Consider the following 22342-nt stretch of genomic DNA (forward strand, 5'->3'; position numbering starts at 1 on the left):
ATGATGGAAGAATATTTAAAGCTAAAGTGCATAAAGTTGTTTCATTAATTTTTATATCTTCTGTTGGACGTCCAGGGTTTTTTCTTAGCGGTAGAATCAACAACTGAAACACCTCATGGGTGTCTTCTTGGGATTTTTATAAGCTCCTGCACCAGTGAAGGGGGGCTACACTAGTTTATAAACGCTACCATACAGAGGGATTTTGTGGCACTGATAGGCTTAAAAGAATAGTTCAACATTCCTAATACTTTAGAGGTTATGCTTTTTGCGTGACTCCCCAGGTTTGTGTACATACTGTTGTGTTTTGTGTCCATTGTTGTCTTGTACTGTCGTGTGTTTTTAGCCACTACCTCCTTCACTCTGAACTCATTTGCCCTCTTGGGACATTAATAAAAAACCTTGAACCTTGACTCAAGAAAACGCTAGACACCGTTCCTACAGCTGTGCTTGCATTTTTCATTTAGAAAATGGACAAAGGTCGCTCATCCGGGGTCATCCCTATGTTCCCACAGCCCAATGTTCCTGAAATTGGTGATTAGGTTCAGGCATCACGGCTGGGTGTTAAGGGTTAGAATAGAGGTGACACACACTGACATACTATTCTCTATTATATAGTTAGACTACTTAGAAATGTGGGAAGATAGACACACTCCCACTCATCCAGGTTAGCTTAGCTCAAACACTGGTAATCAAGGGGAGCAAGTCAAAAGGTAAACATCACTAAATGCTCCTGTGTGCTTGTTGGGAGTTGTTTATTTAGCATGTGATGTTGCGCTCTATATCTTTTACATGTAATATCATTTTAGAACCCTATACATATGTGACCGACATGGGCATTTCCTAGTTTCTTTCCAGTATGCATTTGATTCTGAAATGAGAAAGTGTAAAAATATAGAGCGCAACATAACGTGGTAAATAAATAAGTTAAATATGTAGAACTAATTGAGTTCCTACCTTTGATCAGCTTTGTGTCACTGTCAACTCATAATCATTTATATGAACAAGTTATGCACTTTGGTTTGAAGCAACCCTGTTTGACAAACCTCTGTTGTGTAAAACAAGGGGTGGAACTCTTGTACAAGCCCATTGGGCTTTGTTCCCTCCTTGCACCATTAATGTTAAACTAAACTAAAAGACATACTACAAAGTGTGTATTCAAATTGATTTGTTTCTAATGTACAAACAATTATAAAAAAGCACATCATAATTCTTAGTTTTTATTAAAATGTTTCTCTATTCATATATTATACATATACATTAAAGGCATTAGACTTCAATCATACAAACAGTATACAAAAGGCAGCAATAACAACAGTTATTGCTTCATGAGGGGTTGGCATCGACATAAGGTTACAAAGAACAGTGTACTTATCAAACATGTTACATCAGCTATAAAAAATATTTTGGTTGACAGCAAGTATCTCTAGTGTCCATCCACACGTATATAATATTGCACTTAACATTGGCATGAGACATAGTAACCACATGGAGAATGTAAACACCCAGAACTTCTCCTGCAGAGTGAAACATTACAGACTGTTGATAGAATAGTAACAGATCTGAGTTGTCTACTGTGTATTTCTACTGTGGAACACTGGAGACTGAATGAGCCCTGATTTAACGTTGAAAGAGAACACACTGTTCATTTGTTTTAGTGTTCACTGAAATGTATTGAGTTTGTAGTATCAGTAAAAAATACATATTTCAAAGATCTCTCTCTATCCCTTAGGCGTGGATGAGCAGGTGGAATAACTTTAATAGAAGAAATTCTAATTTTACCTCAACCGATGTTTTGCATATATGGGTAGTTATCTTTTCAGAGCGCACATACAGTGTATCCCAAGATTTAAGGCTTCATTTTACATTGGAACAATAAGTCACTTGTTTTCCCCAGCATGACCACATCATCATTAATAAATTAGTGGAATCCTATGCGTAAGGCTTTATTCTTTACCATGGTGAACTTGCTTACAAAGACTTTGGCGAATGCGGGGTCCACCAGGTAGCGGTAGGACTTGGTGACGGATGACGGTGGCTCTGCGAGCGTGACAGCGGGCTGCTGCTGGAGAGAGGCAGTGGACGGGGAGAGGAACTGAGAGGAGCGCATCACATAGTCCACCAGGCGCTTGTACTGCTGCTCTGACAGACGCCCACGCACACCCTCACCCTGGAGGGGGACAGATGGACGGTTAACAATACACTGTGCATAATGAAGGCACAACTACTGTAGGTGCTCACCAATCACATACCTTCATGTCTATCCAACCACTCACAGCAGCAGCATTATACATTTTCAGACAGAAAGTAGTCTAGTCATGTAGTAGGAAATACATGAAACCGCATATTACTACTACTACTGCTGTCCTACTAACTTTTATAAATAACTTGAAAAAGTAAGGATTAATGTCAGGAAAATACTGCAGCAGCTAACTCCTTTTACTGTGTTTGTGGCACATGCTATATTGACATTCTGCATCAAAGCAGTGTATAAAATCAACTCCTTGTACTTAAGCTTTTTTTGTGTAATATTTGGAAAACTTGTAACTTTAATGCTCAATAAAACATATTTGGAAAGTCAATCTATATGGCTTCATTTCCACGTGACCCTGAACAGCTGCAGTGCTCTCACCTCTGTGTCGCTGGCTACTGTCTGCTGCTGTAAGGTGAGGCTGAGCTGACCCTGCTGGCCTGGCTCCTGCTCACACTCCACCTGCAGGGGACGCACAAGGTTTCACATTCACTTCACCGTCTACACAGAGACTCTTCTGACTGTTACAGGAGATGGGTTTCATTCTGTGCGTCTACCTCTGTGATGGGGAAGGCCTGCTGCTGGGTGTCCTCACTGAGGCTGACCACAAACAGCACCTCTGAGGTGAGGAGCAGACAGCCAGCGTGCTCCTGTCCTGACCCACTCACTATGGTGACCTGCAGGGCCATGTGCAGCTCAGGACGCCCCAGAGACTGGAGCATCTTCCTGTTCAGGGACAGGAGAGCAGAGAAGGAGGGCTGGCTTTTATAAACAAGTCATATTAAGTTACACATTGAGCTGTTTATTTAGAGAAAATGAAAATAACTTTACACACGCTCAAATCCTGAAAATAAGGCCTTTGAAATGAGAGATGGGACCAATCCGATCCACTATTGGTATCAGGTCCGATATTGCTTATATCAGACAATGGTCCGATATGACCATAGCTACATGCTATGGCACTCGTTCAAAATGATTTAATTGTAATCAAACAAGTTCTGATCTACCTCTGTATTGACACCAGTCAAAGCATTTCAATTAAATAGGTTTGACTATATTAAAGCAATTGCTCTTTATATTAATTGGAATTGCTGAGTTGCTCAAGCTTTTATGACCTTACACATAATATCACTACCAACAAAATGTTTTATAATAATTATGATATATTGGTCAGTATCAGTATCCAAAACCCAGATATCGAAATCTGGAACTGAAAAATTGTGGATCTCTATTTGTAACTTTATGCTACATCAACACAGTCATTTTTCTATAGGTACTAACCACACACACAGTACTTCCCATGTGAGCGTAGATTTATACATACCTACACACACAAATTATGGCAGGCCTCCTCACTTCAAGATATAAACTTTGCCTATAAACAAGAGACCCCCAAAAAGTGCCCGACCGACCTCAACACACACAAACAGAACGAGCGTGTCTGCATACATCCTGTAATTTACATTTTTCTCAGTGCGGTTCCTGTTACACGCATGTCCGATAGGGAAAAGTGTGTGTGTGTGTGTGTGTGTGTGTGGGGACTGAAGTCTTCAGTCATGTTTCTCTGACAGCGTGTTTACTTTGGAAGGCAGGTGCTCCAATTGCAGAGCAGATGTTGCAGCAGCCACAGTAGGGACAGTTTAGCTCTGTTCAGTGTTACTCTGCGCAAACAGTCTGACCCCGCAAGTGTCTGGGGCTACCTGCAGTAGTAAAAATAATTGATGGACGCCTGATGGAAAGCAGTTTGACAGCAATGCAGCATGAATGAAAGCACTGGGGAGCATTATCTCAGCGTTCATATATTTTTATCATCTTTTTTTTCATCTTGCTCAACATTAGCACAACATACGGCTAACTCTTCGGGGTGATGACAGCTAAAGTGGAATGCCCTAAAGAAATATTGTATCTAGAAGTTGGCCTTTTTTTCCTCGTGGCAGTTGACAGTGCACACTGACTTACACACTGTAAGAAATAAATGTTTGATAGCTATGGAAACCAAACTAAATTGTGGAAAATTCATTATAAAAGGGCTTTTCCTACAACTCCTGATAACCTTCTGGAGACAGAGGCCTCTCGTATATTTTTACGATAATATTAAATGTTCCACCGAGAGAGAGCGTGCTGGAATCTTTGAAATACTTAAATCTGATGCAGTGTTGTCGATACGGCTGCGCTTCAAGCCAAACATCATTTTTTGACATGGGACCCAGAGGTAACCTGCTTGGCACAACATGCAGCCTTTTGTTAACCGAGTCTCTCCAAACTATTCCAACACACAAACACTGGTGTTCCCCCTCCGTCCGATGGCACAGTCAGGGATACATCTCTGGATAGACTCACAGTTAAACAACAAGAACAATTTCTAGCTGGCGGCTTTGGCAGAGTTCTTGTAAAAACCTTTTAACATGGCTGGATGAGAACAAGGGAGGGCAGGCTGGCTACCATGTGTGGGGATCAAGGTCAAACATCTTTCTAGACTCACAGGGGGAGAGGGTGTGTGTGTGTGTGTGTGGGTAATGAACCCCTTCCATGGATTTTTTTTGTTTTAAACAAGACAGCAAAAATGATGAGAGCTAAGAGGGAGAAAAAGAACAGCGTATCCTGGACAGAGTCCAAGAAAAGCAAAGGCGAGAACACATGTCCCACTTCTAACGAATGGCTGGACAAAGAGCTTAAGGAGGAGCGGGGATATAAGGTATAGCTCAAGGGGTCATACCAGACATATTTCAGGTGGCTGTTTGGGGCCTGGGCAGACTTCTCCTCTGCAGGCCGGTGCAGTTGTTTAGGAAGCTGCCACAGTCCGGCTCCGTGAAGGATCCCTGTGACAGGAGACACACAGACAAACATGAATATTGGGATTAGTGCATCATGAAGAAGCATTTATACATACAATGAGCATTTACATTGACAAGGCAGACTGGTGCCAGTCTCACTTAAGTCTTACTACCAGCTGATACAATAAAATAAAAGACATGTGATGGAAAAGGGCCGTTTCTCTAGGTACTTGAGTGTGCATTAGACCAATGTACATGTATTACTCTGGTCAAAACAAGTAAAACAAACAACACATTGTCAGGATGGCTCTATGTGCTCATGTCTGAGTTCATAACCCCTGTGTGTGTGTGTGTGTGTGTGTGAGAGTGTGTGTGTATGTGTGTGTGTGTGGGGTTAGTGTTCATCCCTCATCCCACTCTAGCTGTCAGCAGGGCGGCAGAACCAGCGGCCCAGTGAAGTCATCAAGTAGTTAAAACAGCCATAAAGAACACAGAGACATCCATTAATGATGTCACTGCAGTTGTACTTTGCAATGCTGCTCAACCCTGAGTGGGTGTCTTTAAGTGTGTGTGTGTGTGTGTGTGTGTGTAGGTACATCCATGTGTTTCATAAGATGGGATGAAGTGTTGCAGAACTATGACACAAATGGATGCTGTTGATCTACATATAGAACCAGTAGGTTGAGGTCAGGCTGAGGGCCTTTGCTTGCATGCAGGAGCATCCTTGTGTATTTGCATGATTGTTTGTGTACTGCTGAGCTCAGAGACACAGGTAGATCAGAGCCACGCCGCAGAGAGTCATTGCTCTTATATGAACCTGCTAACCTCATTGGTAGTTTATGTTCTGTAGCCAACAACTGTTAGCACCAACATGCTAACCCACCCTTATCTTCTACCATTCACTTTCACTAACAAACAGAACGTGGGGAGGGCCCGGCCTGACTGGAGGCTGGGTTGACGACTCAACTAATCAGGTGCTGCCTTCCACTATATGGGACAAACATTTGGTCTGATCGCAGGCCCTGATTGGCCCCAGCCATTTTTGGACCGGCTCCTCCCCACAGAGATAGGAGAAAGTCCAGACTGATGAGTGGGAGAGATACGAAAATTGAAGCTCACTAGATCATGCTAGTCTCGCCAGGCTGATCTTCTAGCCCCAGTAAAACACTAAGACATTTCCTGCCTGCCTGCATATACAAGTCTTTGGGTATGAATCATTAAGCATATGAGTGTGTGGGTCAGAGGGTCTTTCAGCAGGCTCTCCTTCCACTGAAGGCCTGGCCTAATAAACACTGGGCTCCTGGCTCCAGCCACGACCAGAGATTGTCCATCATTGACGGATTTATGATTTTCCTCACACACTAACTGTAATTCATACAAGTGTTTATTAGACTGTTGTTGCCTCAGGCTCCTTGGAAAGTTGTACATAAGAGCTACTGGACTTGTTGAGTGGTGTTAAACTTGAGACTGTGCTGCATGGCCCAATGCCTCTTTACACTCCAGTTTACTGCTGTGTGGCAGCCATAATGCGCTGGTCTGTTGAGCACGTTAAAGGTGTGCATCTCTATGGGGGACAGTTTTCATTCATTTGTAAATGTATATCAAATAAACAAAGCAACAAAACATTTTCCCTGTTGTTTTTGTTGGACCACAGGAAAGGCAAGGGGGCTTCATTAATAATAGACTCATCTCATCAGGCTAAAATGGTCACCTCTTAATTTGACCCAAAATATATGTTTTTAAATCTTCTGAAACTGCCTTCAGAGGGAAAAAATATAATAACGCTTCCCACATCTCTCTTTATCTTTGACCGTCCTGAACTCACCGTATCCAGTCTGTGACACCAGTTCAGCTGCTCCTCCGATTGGCTTGGTGAAAACCCCCACAATGCCTTTCCCCACTCCAGAGATGATCCCCTGGGCCTTGCTACCAGCGGAGCTCTGCAGCTCCCAGCTCTGGAAGTTCTGCATCGGCTGGTCCACGATGCCGGCTATTGCTCCTGAAACAACACACACGTAGTGGTCCTTCTTGATTATTTCTCGCTATTGAAAAATAGAAAGACTTAAAATGACAAGAAACAATATTCACAACATCTTTTGTGGACAAATAAAACATTAGTTAGCCATAGCAAATCAAGGTTGACTTACAGAATCCAAAGTATCATGAATGGGACAGAGTTTCAGACATGGCTTTTGCCCTACAGGTGATATCTGGCCATTCATTTATAACATAAAGGGTCAGCCTAAAATAGCGCAATGTGAGTGAGGTAAAAGCATAAATAGAAAAGAAGGAGCAGGGAGCTGACAGATTTAAAGAGGGACTTGAGAGCCAAAAGAGGGACGCAAACCTTATGGACTCTCAAATGCTAATGAAAAAAACACAGTTAATTTTAGGAGGTAGATTGTTCCAAACTTTTGGGCCGGCTACAGAGAAAGCTTGATTGCCCTTTAGGAGCTGAACGGCGTGTTCTAGGTTTGAGAGAGGGCAGATGAGTTCATGTATGTTCTTAAGAGCATGAAGAGCTTTAAAAACAATCAATGCATCTTTACAATCAATCCTGTATTTGACTGCTAGCCAATGCAGATAGTTCCTCTTCCTTGGTAGCAGTTATTAATCTGGCCACAGCATTCTGGACCAGCTGTACAACAGTAGAGGGATGACTGGCTAATACCCAGAAGGAATTGTCATAGTCCAGAGAGGTAGCCAGGTCATTTGTTATGGTCTTAAGGTCCTTTATGGAGAGGAATGTTTTATTTTTGGATGTTATAAAGCTGGAAGAAATAGGATTTGACAACGGAGTCGATCTGTTTGTTGACGACAAACACACATGTATAACACAGATGATGTTGACAGATGTTGTGATGGACCGTCTATCTTCTGTTGTAACCTAGGAGATACGAGCAGCTGTTTGCTTTAAATGACGATATGCTCTGTGCGTCTCTGACTCAGATTTGACTGGAGGTTTACAGCTCTCTGGGTGTTTATTGAGTCCCTGCTGTGCTGTCTCCACTGCTCACTCTCACAGTGTGTTCACTTCTTTGAGTCAAGCCCAGTGGACGGCAGATACAATGTGCGTGGGCAGAACAGGTTCACATACGTATCGAGTGACCTGATCCTAAGTGAACAAAGATCTTGTGTTGGGCTTGATCATAAAAATTCAAAAATCATATTTAGATTTAGCCAACAACAGTATTTTGTGACATTCATTTACTTGTATAGATATGTTTTGCTCTAATGTCAACAATGTGATTGTAACCTTTAATGATTCCAAAAAATCTGGATAACTTTCTCCCTTGTGTGACTGAAAACAAAATAGTATTGAGGTCTGCAGTCATATCTAACACTGTTTATTTTGTGTAATTAAGAATATGACTTGCAAAAAAAGATGGCATTTTAGTCTATTTTTGAGTGTGTGTGTGTGTGTGTGTGTGTGTGTGTGTGTGTGTGTGTGTGTATCCACACGTGTGTATCCACACATACCTAGCAGGCTAATGCCTAGTCGTGACAGCCCCTGCCTCAGCCCGTCCCCCAGGCTCTCTGGTAGCTGGCGTCTCCACTCCTCCTGCCTGGTGTAGTGCTCTTCATCCAGGGACAGACGGTCCATGTTCCGGGCCAGGCTTGTAGCTAAGTTGGTGATTGATGTCAGCGTGCCTAAACACAGATAGGTTGCAGTTACATTATGAATGCTGCCAATAAGTGGAGTGGTAGTGTAGAGGGTCATTATGGAGCCTTAAATGAAGAAGCATTCCAAGTTTAAAAGAGGGACATTGTGTGAAAAAAAATATTATATATTGTGTTAAAAATATTTTTTTTGGGAGGCTCAATTACATTTCTTAGAAAAAAAAATACTTTGACAGTGGGGACTGAAACAAATGTAGTTATACACTAATTACAATTTTAAATTTAGCCAAGGATAACGATGATTGATGTGCTGTCAGGCATGTTTGACAAGGGGAAACAGTGTTCATCAGATAACGTATGTGCTGTATTGGACCTACAAAGTAAGCTCTTACACTATATTTTTAGTCACAAAAAAATACAGATGTGCAAAAAAGTTTGACTTTTTTTGTGGTGTGAAATAAGCACAAACACTATGAACTCCTGTGTTTACCTTTAGAGATATGTTTGACGAAGGAGGTGGTCCCTCTGTGGACCCCGCTGACGAAGGCTCCAGGGCCGCGGGTCAGACCCTCGTACGGCAGCCTGAAGAAGTCTGACACACCGTTACCGATGCTCCGCACCAGGCTGGCAGGACTGCCCAGGATCTCCAGAGAGCCCACCACCCAACCTGAGACCGACACATAACACTCCATTCATTATTACAATCAATCTCATGTCATTTATAAATTCATCGTCAGAAATTTACGGGAGAAACATTGCTTTTTCAGTTTAGCTTTGAAAAAAAGAAAGAAAACTGACAGGAAGTCAATAGTTAAAGGTGCACTATGTAGCTTCAGAGGAGGGGTATTTGTTTACATTTTCAGAGCCTGTTAGTTTACCTAACATATTATCTCTACATGTATTTCTTCAAACAGTGTTGAAGGGATCACATTTTCCTGCGAGGAAAGTTTGTTTATTCAGTTATATGAATATACCTTAGAAAATGTTCACTTCTCTGACACACCCAAAGTTACAAGTTTAAGTAAACAAACCTGAGCTGTATTTGTTTGTGGAGTGACTCACAATGCTGTTCCAATACACACAACGCAGAACATACTGAATAATTCCACATCAAGGCTAAATAAGTTGTATTCAGCGCAAAATCCATCTGGAACACCTGTTCTCATGAGGGCGATTTCACATACAAGCCCCTTGAGTAAACTTCACTTTAACTATCCTCTACTTGCCAAAAGCAGTTCAGAGTGGGAGAGTCTCCCAAACTAAACACTTAATCACAAATTGCTCTTACATCCTCATTATATGTTTAGCAATTTGTTAATTCTATTAGAATTCTACTCAGCTTCCCAACCACACACATACACACACACGTGCATACACACTCCTGCATGAAATCATACATGTGCCATGGTACGATTTACGGCCTCCTACTATCTCACCTCTCTCATTCAACCCTAGAGTCCCCTTCAGATGGCATGGCTCATTGATATTTATGCCCTGACAACTGCATCACGGAAATCAAATAGCCATTTCTCAGGACGCCAGACCGCGCTCTGCTCTTATTCTGCCGTCAATTTGCACTTGAGTGATGGACTCTAATGGTAGGAAACCAGCTCCGGTGGGGCCCAGCGCTCGTTTCTGCTTCACATGCTCTCCCAGTTGTGGTTTTGGTAGAGCATAAAGTCCTGACAGGAGCTGATGTTTACAGGGCTGAGTCATGCTTTTGAAACACACACACACGCACGCGCGCACGCACACACACACACACGCACGCACGCACACACACACACACACACACTGGAGTGTATGCCTTTTAATATCCATATGTCCGTAAGTCTTTGCATGTGTATGGGCCTGGATTTATGCCTTTGGGTCAATCTGAGATCGTAGTACCGTACATCCTACTATTAATCTGTCCCAGAATGCAATGCTTCCCGCTGCCCCTCGCTCCATGATGACTCGGGGAAGAGGAGGACGCGGTGAGGTGACATGCTGAAATACGAGCAGAAATGAGGGCTCTAACGAGAGACAGCTAGGAAGGAAGTGTCCGTCCAAGAAGGTGATTTCTGATGTGAACAATGACTGGGTTAAAGCACAACATGTGTGGACGTTCTGACTAGACAGGGAACAGGGACTTTTATAGGGCCTGATAAGTCACTCTCAGACCTGGTGGCCATTCACGAGGCATCAGTCAAAACCTTAGGATTAAAAAGTCAAAAATGACAAAGAGACAATCTAAATCTTTCCCCAGTCTGCAGCCATTCAGATTGTGCTTCCTGTAACTGTACAGTTTTACTGCACTGTCTGCCCTGAAGCGATGGGAGCCCATGGGTGCAATAACTTTTTAACGCTCAACTCTAGACTTAGTGAGAAGAAATAGTGGAACTTCTCACTTGAGTGCACATCCTCTTTTACGTCTGTCCATATTTGACAAAGCCTGAGTGCATAAAAATGAAGGGGAGACACTGCAGGCCAAGAAAATGTTTTTTTTCAGGTTTTTCCATATGTATCATGTCTTCTTTCATACTAGTTTTGAATAAAAAGGTCCAAAATGCACATTTAGGTATTTATTTGACCAAACCTAGTCTGTTTGTGTCTGTATATTTCTCTTATACAACCATCTTTATTTGGCCATAATCTGAACCTTGGGTTTTTTCTATACCCTGTACCAAAATTCTCTTCCTATACTTATTCTAAGCAGTATTCATAAGGTTATTACAGAAGGATTTGTTTTAATTGTAAATAATCAACTGGCAAATTTTCATGATGACAAAAATATTGACCTATTCCCCTGCAGTGTCTTGCCTGAAGTGTGCAACATTATAGGCCTTGTGTGTGTGTGTGTATGCAGCGGGCTTGAAGGACTGTTTGCTGTATGGTGTGAATGATGTGGCAGTGGGTGAATACGAGTTGTTTCTTCTTACCGGCTCTGAAGAGGGCTCCCGCTGCATAGTGCATGGCCAGCGCGTGGACTAGCTGCCTGGCTGTGGTGCACAGTGGCCCCCTCTCAAACAGAGAGAAGGAGAGGGGGGTGTGGTCTGAAGCTATGTACAGCTTCAGAGAGGCGTGGATGCTGACCAACAGGTTGACAGGCTGGATGATCAGCCTCTGCAGCCGCACAGGGTGGACCAACGCCTGCATCGACTGGAGCACCTAAAAGAAATATGATAGTTTTACTATTGAACTAAGAGAGAAATGACCAAAAAGTAATACTAATGATACAATATATACTGTATTGTGGTAAAAAGCATATGTTTGCCTAATGAGACCACGTATTAATGGCAGAATTATTATGCAATAATCATTAGAAATAAATTCCACAGCAGGTGACTATCATCAGAACAATTATTTAGGCATGAGATGATAACATGAAGGTCAGTTATGAACTGTGGAGTACACTGTTGGAATTATTTCAATTTTTTTTTTTTTTTTTTACAGAAATAGAAATGTTTATTTATCAGTTGATTACTACTCCAACATATGCATACTACATGCTGATAAGTATAAGGTTGCATGCTGTTTCTTGTATGCCTGGCACTAGCTCAAAGTACCATAATGGTACCATTATAATATGATGAGAATCCAGTGACAAACCAAAATTCACTTGGCTTTGTCAGCACCTAAGTCGGAACATTACATTGTGAATAGTTCACCTGTTCAGGTAGCACGGGGGCTGCTCCGTGCTCTCCACTCCTCCTGTTATGTGCTGTGGCTGAGGCCATGGCACTGTCAGGGATGTATGTGTGGAACAAGGTCTTAATGTAGTAGACAAAGGTGTCTTCCAGGTAGACTCTGGCAGGCTGGATCTGGAAGGTGACCTGAGGAGAAACCACACAGAGCGGCTATCAGCTCTACTGTATGTGACTGCAGGAGTTACACTGGATGTACCAGCAGCACATTTGGTAGCAGAAGTTTGCTCCTTAGACAGTTTACATCATCATCCATAAAGGCAACCCTCTATGCCCAGAGATATGGATCCTGGGTCTTATTCCCAATACTGTAACCCTTATGATACATGAAAGAACATTGGTTAACCTCTGCCGGTGCCTAATGCGTGTTTAATGTCTTGTTGCTAGACATAGAATAAGTGTTCATTGTCCATCTGTGAACCTCTGGATTAATGATCTTTCTTCATGCATAGCCATTTAAATAATGACATACAATTACACATTAAAGTCATATATTTTGTAAAATATGGGATACAAGACCTGACAACCTATGTCCTTAAATGTTCCACCTAACAAGGGACAATTTATATTTTTTTGGTGTGTTGTCTGTTGTTATTGTATACATATTTTTTTCCTAACATTATTGTGAACCAGAACAGGCTGTTATCTCTATGGATGGCTCAGTTGTTTAGTGGTGGGTAGTAGAGATGGAGGGAAGATCTCTAGGTGGAAAGTGATGTAATCTGTTCAAAAATCAATCCAAACAAGGATACAAAAAAGCGTGTGCTCGCGGTTATGCAATAAACAGCAGTAGTCTACTGTAACAAAGAATATAAAAATAACACCATTTTAAGCTGTTATTAAACCCAACCTCCTCCACGGTGCGTCTGTCCCCAGCCAGCGCCACCTTCAGCTGCAGGAAACAGGAGCGTTTGAAGTGCTCCAGGGCTTCAGTAGACTGTGTGGGGTTGATCTCGCTGCTCCACGGATCCCCGGCCTCAGACCCAACCCTCTGGTCCTGGCACAGCAGCACGGGGAAGTGGAAGCTGGCTCTGTTATAAAGCTGGTTGTCCACCTGCAGGTTGGAGCAGTAGATCTCCATCAGAGAGGCACCGGGCATCAGACAGGAGATGGATGTTTGGGCTGTAGCCAGCTCTGGGGGCATGAGAGGGGAGGGTGGAGTCAGCTCTGAGGGCATGAGGGAGGAGGCTGGAGCCAGGCTGAGCAGCAGCTTGGTCAATGTGAGTCTGAGCAGCTCCACTGAACCAGAGGGACTGGTGATGTCATCACTCAGCACCACACTGGCCTCACTCAGCAGGACTCTGAAGGACAGCTCGGGACACCTGACACAGGACACAAGGTGAAATAAGTCATATGCTAATGAGCTGCAGAGAGTTACATCACAATCAGCAACTTATTTGAACATGGTGCTGCAAATTCACACATTTTCTGACCTACACAGCCTAACAACTGACAGGGTTGTCTATTTTCAGCCAGTGTGGGCTGGTAGGGACACCAAATACGTGTGCACAAGGTTTTTAAATATTATGTCCCCTTTAAATCCTAACTATGTAGGTGTTTTGCGATTCAGATGATTCATAGAGGACAAAGAAAAACAAACTCATTCATCTTGTGCAGATGATGTTTCTTGAATCTTCCACTGACTGAGCACATTAATGAAGTTAACCCAATGATGCAATTTGTTTACATTGAGCTAATGTGTGATTATGTTCATTTCCTGTTTTGCCAAATACATGACAGCGCAGCTATGTGTTGATGTAATGGAAGAAAGCTGTAATAGCATGTTCTACTGTACTCATTTGACTCGTGACAACAGCAGAAGTTTTATTGCCCTCCTGTGGTGAAAATGATGCTGTTCATTCACATTTGGAGTCTGGTAACAGCTGCTTTGTGAAAACACTGCTGCTAAGAACAATCTCAAAGCAATTTGTAGAGAACACAATAAAAAAGGCACGCGGGGCAGATACCTTGAAGTTAGGAAGAACGGCATGCATGAGTGACTGGTCATGGTTCAAATATGCAGGGAGCATTAAAGAACAATAAAAGCCTCTGCCTGTGCACACACATACCTGCTGTGCTGGCTGATTACAGTGTCCACGCTGCCCTCTGGTGCCAGAGACACAACCAGGGTGCCTCGCTCATACTCCACCTCTATGTAGAGACAGCCAAAGCCTTGGAGGAACACCACCTGAGCAACAACACAATACACAGCTGGGATGAGATGGATGAATCCACATGGAAACACTGCATGCAAATACTCATTTTCCTTCATATACAGTCTATCATTTACACTGTAAAGTCACGACGAGGAACTTTCAGTTGTGTTGATTCTAGGGGCATTTGGATAAAAGTGGTAGTGTTTTTACGACACCAGCACCTGCTGTCCATAAAATCTTTGGTAGAGTGTGCCAGCGGGGCATGCATTTGTTTAGGAAGCGAGGGAAAGAGAGACCGCAAGGATGCATGGTCATAAAGTGACTATATCAGATTAATAGTGTTTTTTTTTTTTTTTAAGATATTTCTTGGGCATTTTTATGCTTTATTGATAGTGCAGAGAGACAGAGGTGAAATGGGGCAGAGAGGGGAGTGACATGCAGAGAACGACCGCGGGAGGGAATCGAACCCGGGTCTGCTGCTGGGCCCGGCCCGGGAGGGGGACGCCTTACCGACTGAGCTAAAGGCGCCCCCCGATTAATAATGTTAATATGGAGATGGTGAAGTAAATTTTGATTTTGACTGTTAAGGAAACAAGCTTTTCTGGTCCGCCTGCCGTGAATCGTTACGTCTGACTTGGCAAGGGATTGTACTCGAGCAAGGCATTAACAATAACTTTACAAAAATAGCATTTTTTTTCACTGATGGTTTGGTCTGTTGTTGTTACAGGTCATTAAAGATCATCAGAGGCCAAATGAGACTCTTTCATAAGCATTTAAAAATTCCTTGTTGTGTCTTTGAATACACCTCACCCATTCCTACCTAGCTCAGCTCTGTGTTCTACTTAAGTGTGTGTTTGAGAGCGTACATGTGTGTGACTTTAACCTCCAGTGCTCCAGGTTGTGACTGAAGGAAGCAGAGTGCCTGCTGATCGCTCCACTGAGCAGTCATAACAAGTCTGACCTCTGGCCTCTCACCTCTACCACTGAGGTCACAGTCAGACCTCATAGTAACTAGAGATACACGCCCTCAACCTCAACCCCAACCTGCAGCCGGCTAGACACAACACCAAACATTACACACAGTGCTCCCGATAGCAGCCGGCTAACCTATCCCTACTATACCCTGACTCAAGAAAAAATACTGTCTGGCTAGCCACTTAACCCCAGTGGGCATTCCCACACTCTCTCACACACACACACTGCACAATTTGTGAACACGCTGCAAAATAAATAGGGGAAATGTGATTATATTGGACAAAAAGCATTCAAGTACCAGTGAAGCCATGCAAGACATGGCTATTATTTTTTAAATACCAAATATGAGATAGAGTATATTGTCATACAGAGGGAATTTTCGATTCTCCTTTACAAATATAAAGCTAGTTATGGGAAAATATTAAGACCGAGTTAAAGGTGAATCGTCATGCACCTGTATGTTATGAGTCAGTTAATTGAAACAACTATCAATGCAAGGCTTTACCTGAGTGCCGGGGCTGTTGATGTCTATGGGCTGGGTCCAGTCACTGGAGCTGTGGTCTGAGGTGGTTTTTAACAGCAGCGTGGGCAGTGTGTCTTTCTGCCTGCACTCTGGGAAAGTGGAGAAGTGGTGGTAGAGCTCATGGTGCAGGGAGACGTTGGCTGGCAGAGGACGACAGTACACCTCAGTCCTGGGGGTTTCTGTTAAAGAAGAGAGGAATTACTACACACATAGTAGAAGTAGTAGATGTATAATATAGGGGATGAGTGTATATGATCCATGGATTTGCGTTTACCTTTGACATTTTCCTTCAGCAGCAGAGGGATGGGACACTGGTTGTGGATCAGCATGCGAGGGGAGCGGTCCTCATTCAGGGTGATGTATGTCACCCCGAGGTGCTGCTGGTATGTCAGTACGATGCCTCTGCAAAACACAAATACAAGCATAAATAAACTGTCCACAGAGTGACAGCTCGTATCCCAACCCCTCCTAACCACACACAGATAAGAGCACACGCACACGCACACACACAAACATGTCAAACGTCACTTTACTGCTATTCCCACTTATGATGAGGCGCATCCATGGGCAGAGCCCTAACTGAAGCCAGGCATTTACACACACTGTCACTCATGTGTGTGTGCACTTTTTATTTACAAACATAAAATAAGAGCTAAGAAGGCCTCCAGAAGAAAAGCACATATTTCTGAAGGGAAATATGATGACGCTTATTGGTCTATATACTGCATGGACCATGGCATGGCCGTGTGTTTTTGTGACCAGGAGGATGAAATTGTTTTTTATCAGGGTTTAAAATGAATACAAAAAGTCACAGGTAAAGAAAACTAGAAAGAAAGTATTTAAGGTGTAGTAGATAGGGTGAGAGGGATATATCGCACAAGACAAGCAGAGACACAGCCATTGGAAATGTTGAGGGGCATTTCTCCTATTTGCTTCATCAGCAGTATTTAACAAGCTGTGACCACCAGCAACAGTATACCTCCCCCTCTTTATGTCCAGTGCCAGCCCGGGGTTTCGCTGCCCTGCTTCTTAAATGGACTGTCACAGCCAGCAGAAAAGCCCCACAAATGTTCTGCTTCACCCACCTGCTGCTCAGGCCACCCCCAGAATCCAGCGCTTCCCTGGGAACACACACACTCAGCCTGGGGAAGTCTGGACGGATGGGAGCGGGCAGGCTCCAGGCTGTAGATCCAGCTCCACCATCGGGCCTGGGACAGGAGCTGAAGAGCATGTGTCTGACTGGCAGAGGGAACTCCACCGCTCCCTGGACGCTGGTTTGGGTTAGGAGGTCCCAGCATGGCACAGAGCACGGTTTGGCAAACGATGAGTCTTCAGAAGGAGCCAGGCTAAACACAGCTGTCTCTGGTATCTCAAGGGCCTGGGAGGAAGAGGAGACCAAAAGATGGAGTTTAAGTGGCTACGGGGAGTTTTCCTTGCATCACCCTTTGGAGAAAAAAGCGGTAGTGTGTTACAGACACCAAGCATTTTTTTAGGAAGCCAGTAAGACAGAGACCAGAGTATGTATCACAATGATGTCATGTATTATATGTGACTGACTATGCAAGATTAATATTGGTAATATGACGATAGTGAAGCAGACTAAACTTTGATCTAGTACTGCCTGCTGTAAATCGTTTTGTCTAAATTCCCGGAAGATCGGACCCGTGAAAAAAGGCATTAATAATAACTATATGAAAATAGCATTCCTTTCTCTGATGGTCTCCTATGTGGTTACAGCTCATTAATGATCATCAAAGGAAAAAAACTGAATGTTTTATAGACATTTAAAAGCTCCACGTAGGACATTAAAGGAGAACTGATGAGGGGGAAAAAAGGAGGGGAAGTGGACAAAAGTCATGTCAGCAGAGGATTTGGAGATGGGACATGAAGGCCAAGAAGAAAATGAATACAGAGAGCCAGAAGATGCAAGTGATTACAACAAAAGATACATGGCAAAACCACATTGTTATTGTACTCTCTTCTTTCTACCACTGAGCTTAGCTGGTAATTGGTAGCAGAGGAAGCCCTGCTGCGCTGGACCAGCAGCCAGGGAGCAGTGAGTAGTTGAGGACTGCAGGGATTAGGCACTAAGCATGATGAATAGACCAACTAGAAAGGCATTCCTAGCCTTGTTTGTGGTCTGTGTTATTGTTAAGCCCATCGCCCGCTATTTAGTTTTTTTAAGCTCTTTTTTTTTCGAAAGGTTTTTCAGTCAATTAGTGGCGACTGGCAAGCTCTGCCATCCTTCTTTAAGAGGATCTGAAGGCTCGTTAAATGACATCACTTCATTGTTGCTCTCTTTGGGGACAGGCAGCAGATGAAAGCGAGCGAGGGAAACCTGCATCCAATTCTGGGTGTTTGTCTAATGTCCCTATGAAGTGCCATTGCCACATGGTGAGAGAGAGAGAGGGGGGGGGGAGCAACATGATCTGATGGAAAATGGCTTACGAGATGCGAGCAATGTGTGTGTGTGTGGTAGGGCACGGGGTGGATGTGTGTGAGTAATGTGCACAGGGAATATACCGTATGTGTGAAGCTTCAAAAACTCTAGCAGGACAGGACAGACATGTTGCAGAGACACGTGCACACACACGCACGCGCACACACACACACACACACACACACACACACACACACACACACACACACACACACACACACACACATAAATACACACACACACACACACACACACACACACACACACACACACACACACACACACACACCTTATGGTTATGAGGCAGCAGTGTGGATTTGAAGCTGTTTGCCCAGGATTTAAACTATTTCACTGTTTCAAAGAGAGAGCTAGAGCAAACATTAAAGCTGGTGGAACTCAAGAGACGTGGCAGGTGTTGTGAAACATTCATTTTAGCCTCTTATAGCCTGAAACTTCTCTTGTGTTCTTGCACAATGCCAGCACAAACAGTTCTTTGTTTGAATACAGGACGACTAAATCACCAAATAAATTCTCTATTTGTCATTTTTATGTTTGAACAGGTAATCAAAAGAACCACAGTTGGTATTATTTACATGATTTAATTAAGTCAAAGAAGCATTCCACTTTACTCTTGTGAAATGTCCCTTTGAGTCACTGTGCTGTGGTTTCACTCACTTGCATGCTTGCGTTCGTGGTGCTTTGAAAAAGAAGTGTGATTCAGAAACACACCTCAGCAATGCACTGAGAGACTAGAGCGTGTGTTGTTTATGAGAGCATTCACAGTGTGCACAGTACCTGGTCATCAGCTGCCAGTGCATGGTTGGTGAGCAGAGGCCTGTACTGGATGGTGTAAGGAGTGTTGTTAACCAGGATGGTCCTGTCCTCAATCTGTAGGATCTGGATGCCATGTCTCACCACCGATGACACGCAGAACTGACACAGCTACACAGGGGAACAACAGACACCAGGTTTACAGCTTTAAATGATTAAAAAAGAAACAGTTATTTCGGTCTCAGGTGGTGAGATCCACAGCTAATTAAGTTGTTGCAGTAATTAAAGACGGAGGCCGTGATTTGAGCTTGTAGTGAAAATCACTTTGTCAAAACCAGTGAATATCTCCTCACGATCCGCTACCACCTGTACGTATTGTGTACGAGCTGTAAATACACAGCCTAGGATCCGTAAACTGGCATATAAATAAAGGCGGCCCACTAGCAACATAGCCCATTTTGACAAAGAGTTATTTTGCCTACAAGCATTCTCCAGAATTGCTGTCAGGAAAAAAAACTGTTTAAAGAAAAAAAACAAATCACTCCGATACCGTCCGTTTTAAAGGTTTACAGTAAAGTACATTATATTGCATTGTATTACAAAACATTTCATTGTTCCTAACGACATGCTGCTGACCTTTAAAGTTTATGACATCTGGTTTATTGAATGATTTTTTTCAGATTATACTTTAAGGTAGACTACAAGTCTACAACTCTGCTTGCTGCTGTGGAAAAGCTGCTTATGTATAGAAAACAACTGAAAACCACTCTGTAATTGCGGACTCCCCCCCTGAGGATTCCATAAATTACTTCACTTTCCTTGTCAAAAATAAAGCTCTTGTAATTCAGTGACATTTAAATGAGCAGTGTTGTTGACTGCGTTCAAAAGCTTGACCATTGTCTCGCCCTCACCTTCTGTTTGCCAGGCAAGGCTCCCAGTGTGATGTCGGCCTCTACGTAACCCTCCTCGTCCAGGGTCAGCACAGAGTCGGAGCTGGAGCCCTCCTTCCATCGAGGGGAGGTCAGGTCATGGACAAGCTTCAGGGCTGTGGACTTGTGGACTGTGTTGGTGTGGGCCCAGTAGATCCCTATCTGGAAGGCCTCCTGGATGACAAGAGGGCAGTGTGAAGACCAAGAATAAGGAGGAAAATGAATCGGCTCAAAGCACTGTCAGTCTTTCACACCAGCTTTGTTTAGTGCGATTGAAAGGAACCCTGGAGCATTTAAGCCCTTGGTGCGGTTCATTTGGGTTGGTTTGAACGCAGTCCGAGACTGGTGCGCACTAAACAACCAGACTCTGCTCCACTTGAAAGAGGTGGTCTCTCTGTCCGTTAGCAAGTGAACTCTGGAGCGGGTCATCTCTGGTGTGAATCCCATCCTCACTAATCACAGGAAGCGAGTATTTAGCATCAGTTAGCCGTACTTTGCATAATGTCTTTCATTTATGCACAACGTGTTATTAAGTTATTTAGCGCACGTTGTCAGAGCATACGCCAATATTCTCTGCCCGCTACTGTCTGCTGCTATTGTAACGTTGTCTGACGCTGACAGAGGTGAGTAGCACTACATTTAATAGATTCTGGCTGTTACAATATGCGCTCCACATTAAGCATGAACATAACGGACTGATGCTCTGTGATGTAGGTGATGGTAGAAATTGCGAACGATGTGTATTTTGACTCGCCAAAACTGTGACAGCATTTCCATGCACGTGACTTTTGTTTACAATAGAGTCCTTTACGTGAACGGGAACCGAACCATCTAAAAAAAGAAACAATGTATCTGCCTTCAACTGGTGCACATCAAAGAAATGGACTATAGGGTGTGAACACGACCTAAGTCTGTCCATCCTGGCCATTCTTGTGAGCGCAATATATCTCAAGAACGCTTTGAGGGATTTTCTTCGATTTGCAAAGTTTGCACGAATGTCAACTGACTCAAAATTAAACTGAATAGATTTGGAGGTCAAAAGTCAATGGTTACAGGTTGCAGTAACCTTCTATATATTGCAGCTTCTTAGGTTCCAGGAGCTTTACCTTCTTATAACCATTGCCTGCCACCACTGTACTTTCACTGTTTTGGGAATACACCATACAAAAAAATAAAAACAGAGTCAGGGTCAGGGAGGGAACTTGTTTATACACGCATGTAGTATGTTTGTGTAAATTGACTGTATTTGATTGCATTTTGGAAACGGTTACATGCTAAGGTCAACTGTGGCTGTATCGAAACCACAACTCAGCACAATATTCCTGACAGTGTCCATGCTCTCTGCGTAGTGTTTCCCAGGCACAGCGTTGTATATAACCTCCATTACTGTTGGCTTTGTCAGGAGAACATTATTAATGTGCTGGACAGATGCTTGAGTGACACTCTAGATTGTCCATCTGGCTGTGCGGCTCAGAGCGCCGATCAAACGACAGCTTTCTCACATAAACCGATGGACTGGGAGAGAGTCACACACTGGAGACCAAATTTGTCCTGATAAATAACAGGGTGCTATGGAGACAATGCTTTATTTGTTTCTGCTTCGCTGGCCATTACACATTTACAACTTTTTATTTTGTTTCTTTCTGCTGAACCGTGTCAGCACTTGTTCTTTGATACGCTGCCTTACCGCTTAGCACTGGATTAGTGGCAGAGAACTATGTGTGTGTGTGTGTGTGTGTGTGTGTGTGTGTGTGTGTGTGTGTGTGTGTGTGTGTGTGTGTGTGTGTGTGTGTGTGTGTTAGGTTCCACAGGGGGAAAAACCATCTGCGGACCACTTCTTGTGATCTCAGCAGCCAGAGAGAGAAGACATGCGGCCTTACAGTATACGGTGACAGAGCTTGGCCGCTGATAAAGACTTGAGCAGAGAATATTGTTGTAATGCAGCTCTGGTGAATGATCTCAGGTTTTGGGCTTATTAGTCAGGACTGCAATGAGGGAAAGGGGCTGATTTCATAATGAAGGCTGTCAAGCCACAAAAAGGACTGGATCTAAAGACAGTGTAATTTCAACGCAATAGGAAGTCATACACTCGTTGCATACGGTGACAAAAATCTGGAAAGAATACAGTCTATTAATGTCTTTCAGAATCAGAATTACTTTTACTGCCATAGTACTTTTGACAATACTAAACTTTTGACCTGATGGGAAACTTTTGAACG

At 43.3% G+C, this 22342-nt stretch overlaps 1 protein-coding gene across 2 annotated transcripts in view; it reads right to left on the reverse strand.

The window, feature by feature from the left end:
• Positions 1–1233: 1233 nt before the first annotated feature.
• The window catches only part of vps13b (vacuolar protein sorting 13 homolog B), a 379499-nt gene continuing 358390 nt past the window's right edge, over positions 1234–22342 (reverse strand). For both annotated transcript variants that reach the window (XM_080038971.1, XM_080038972.1), the window contains exons 53-68: positions 20106–20297; positions 19219–19365; positions 17069–17361; positions 16258–16385; positions 15966–16162; positions 14399–14517; positions 13180–13651; positions 12294–12458; positions 11565–11793; positions 9134–9310; positions 8503–8673; positions 6848–7021; positions 4965–5067; positions 2806–2974; positions 2630–2710; positions 1234–2167 (exon numbers count right to left, since the gene is read on the reverse strand). In XM_080038971.1, coding sequence (XP_079895097.1) covers positions 1919–2167; positions 2630–2710; positions 2806–2974; positions 4965–5067; positions 6848–7021; positions 8503–8673; positions 9134–9310; positions 11565–11793; positions 12294–12458; positions 13180–13651; positions 14399–14517; positions 15966–16162; positions 16258–16385; positions 17069–17361; positions 19219–19365; positions 20106–20297 — 3066 coding nt within the window. In that variant the 3' untranslated portion in view covers positions 1234–1918. The remainder of the gene's footprint in view (positions 2168–2629; positions 2711–2805; positions 2975–4964; positions 5068–6847; positions 7022–8502; positions 8674–9133; positions 9311–11564; positions 11794–12293; positions 12459–13179; positions 13652–14398; positions 14518–15965; positions 16163–16257; positions 16386–17068; positions 17362–19218; positions 19366–20105; positions 20298–22342) is intronic.

This window comes from Ammodytes marinus (assembly GCF_949987685.1).
Source record: "Ammodytes marinus genome assembly, chromosome: 13".
In the NCBI taxonomy this organism is placed as follows: Eukaryota; Metazoa; Chordata; class Actinopteri; order Uranoscopiformes; family Ammodytidae; genus Ammodytes; species Ammodytes marinus.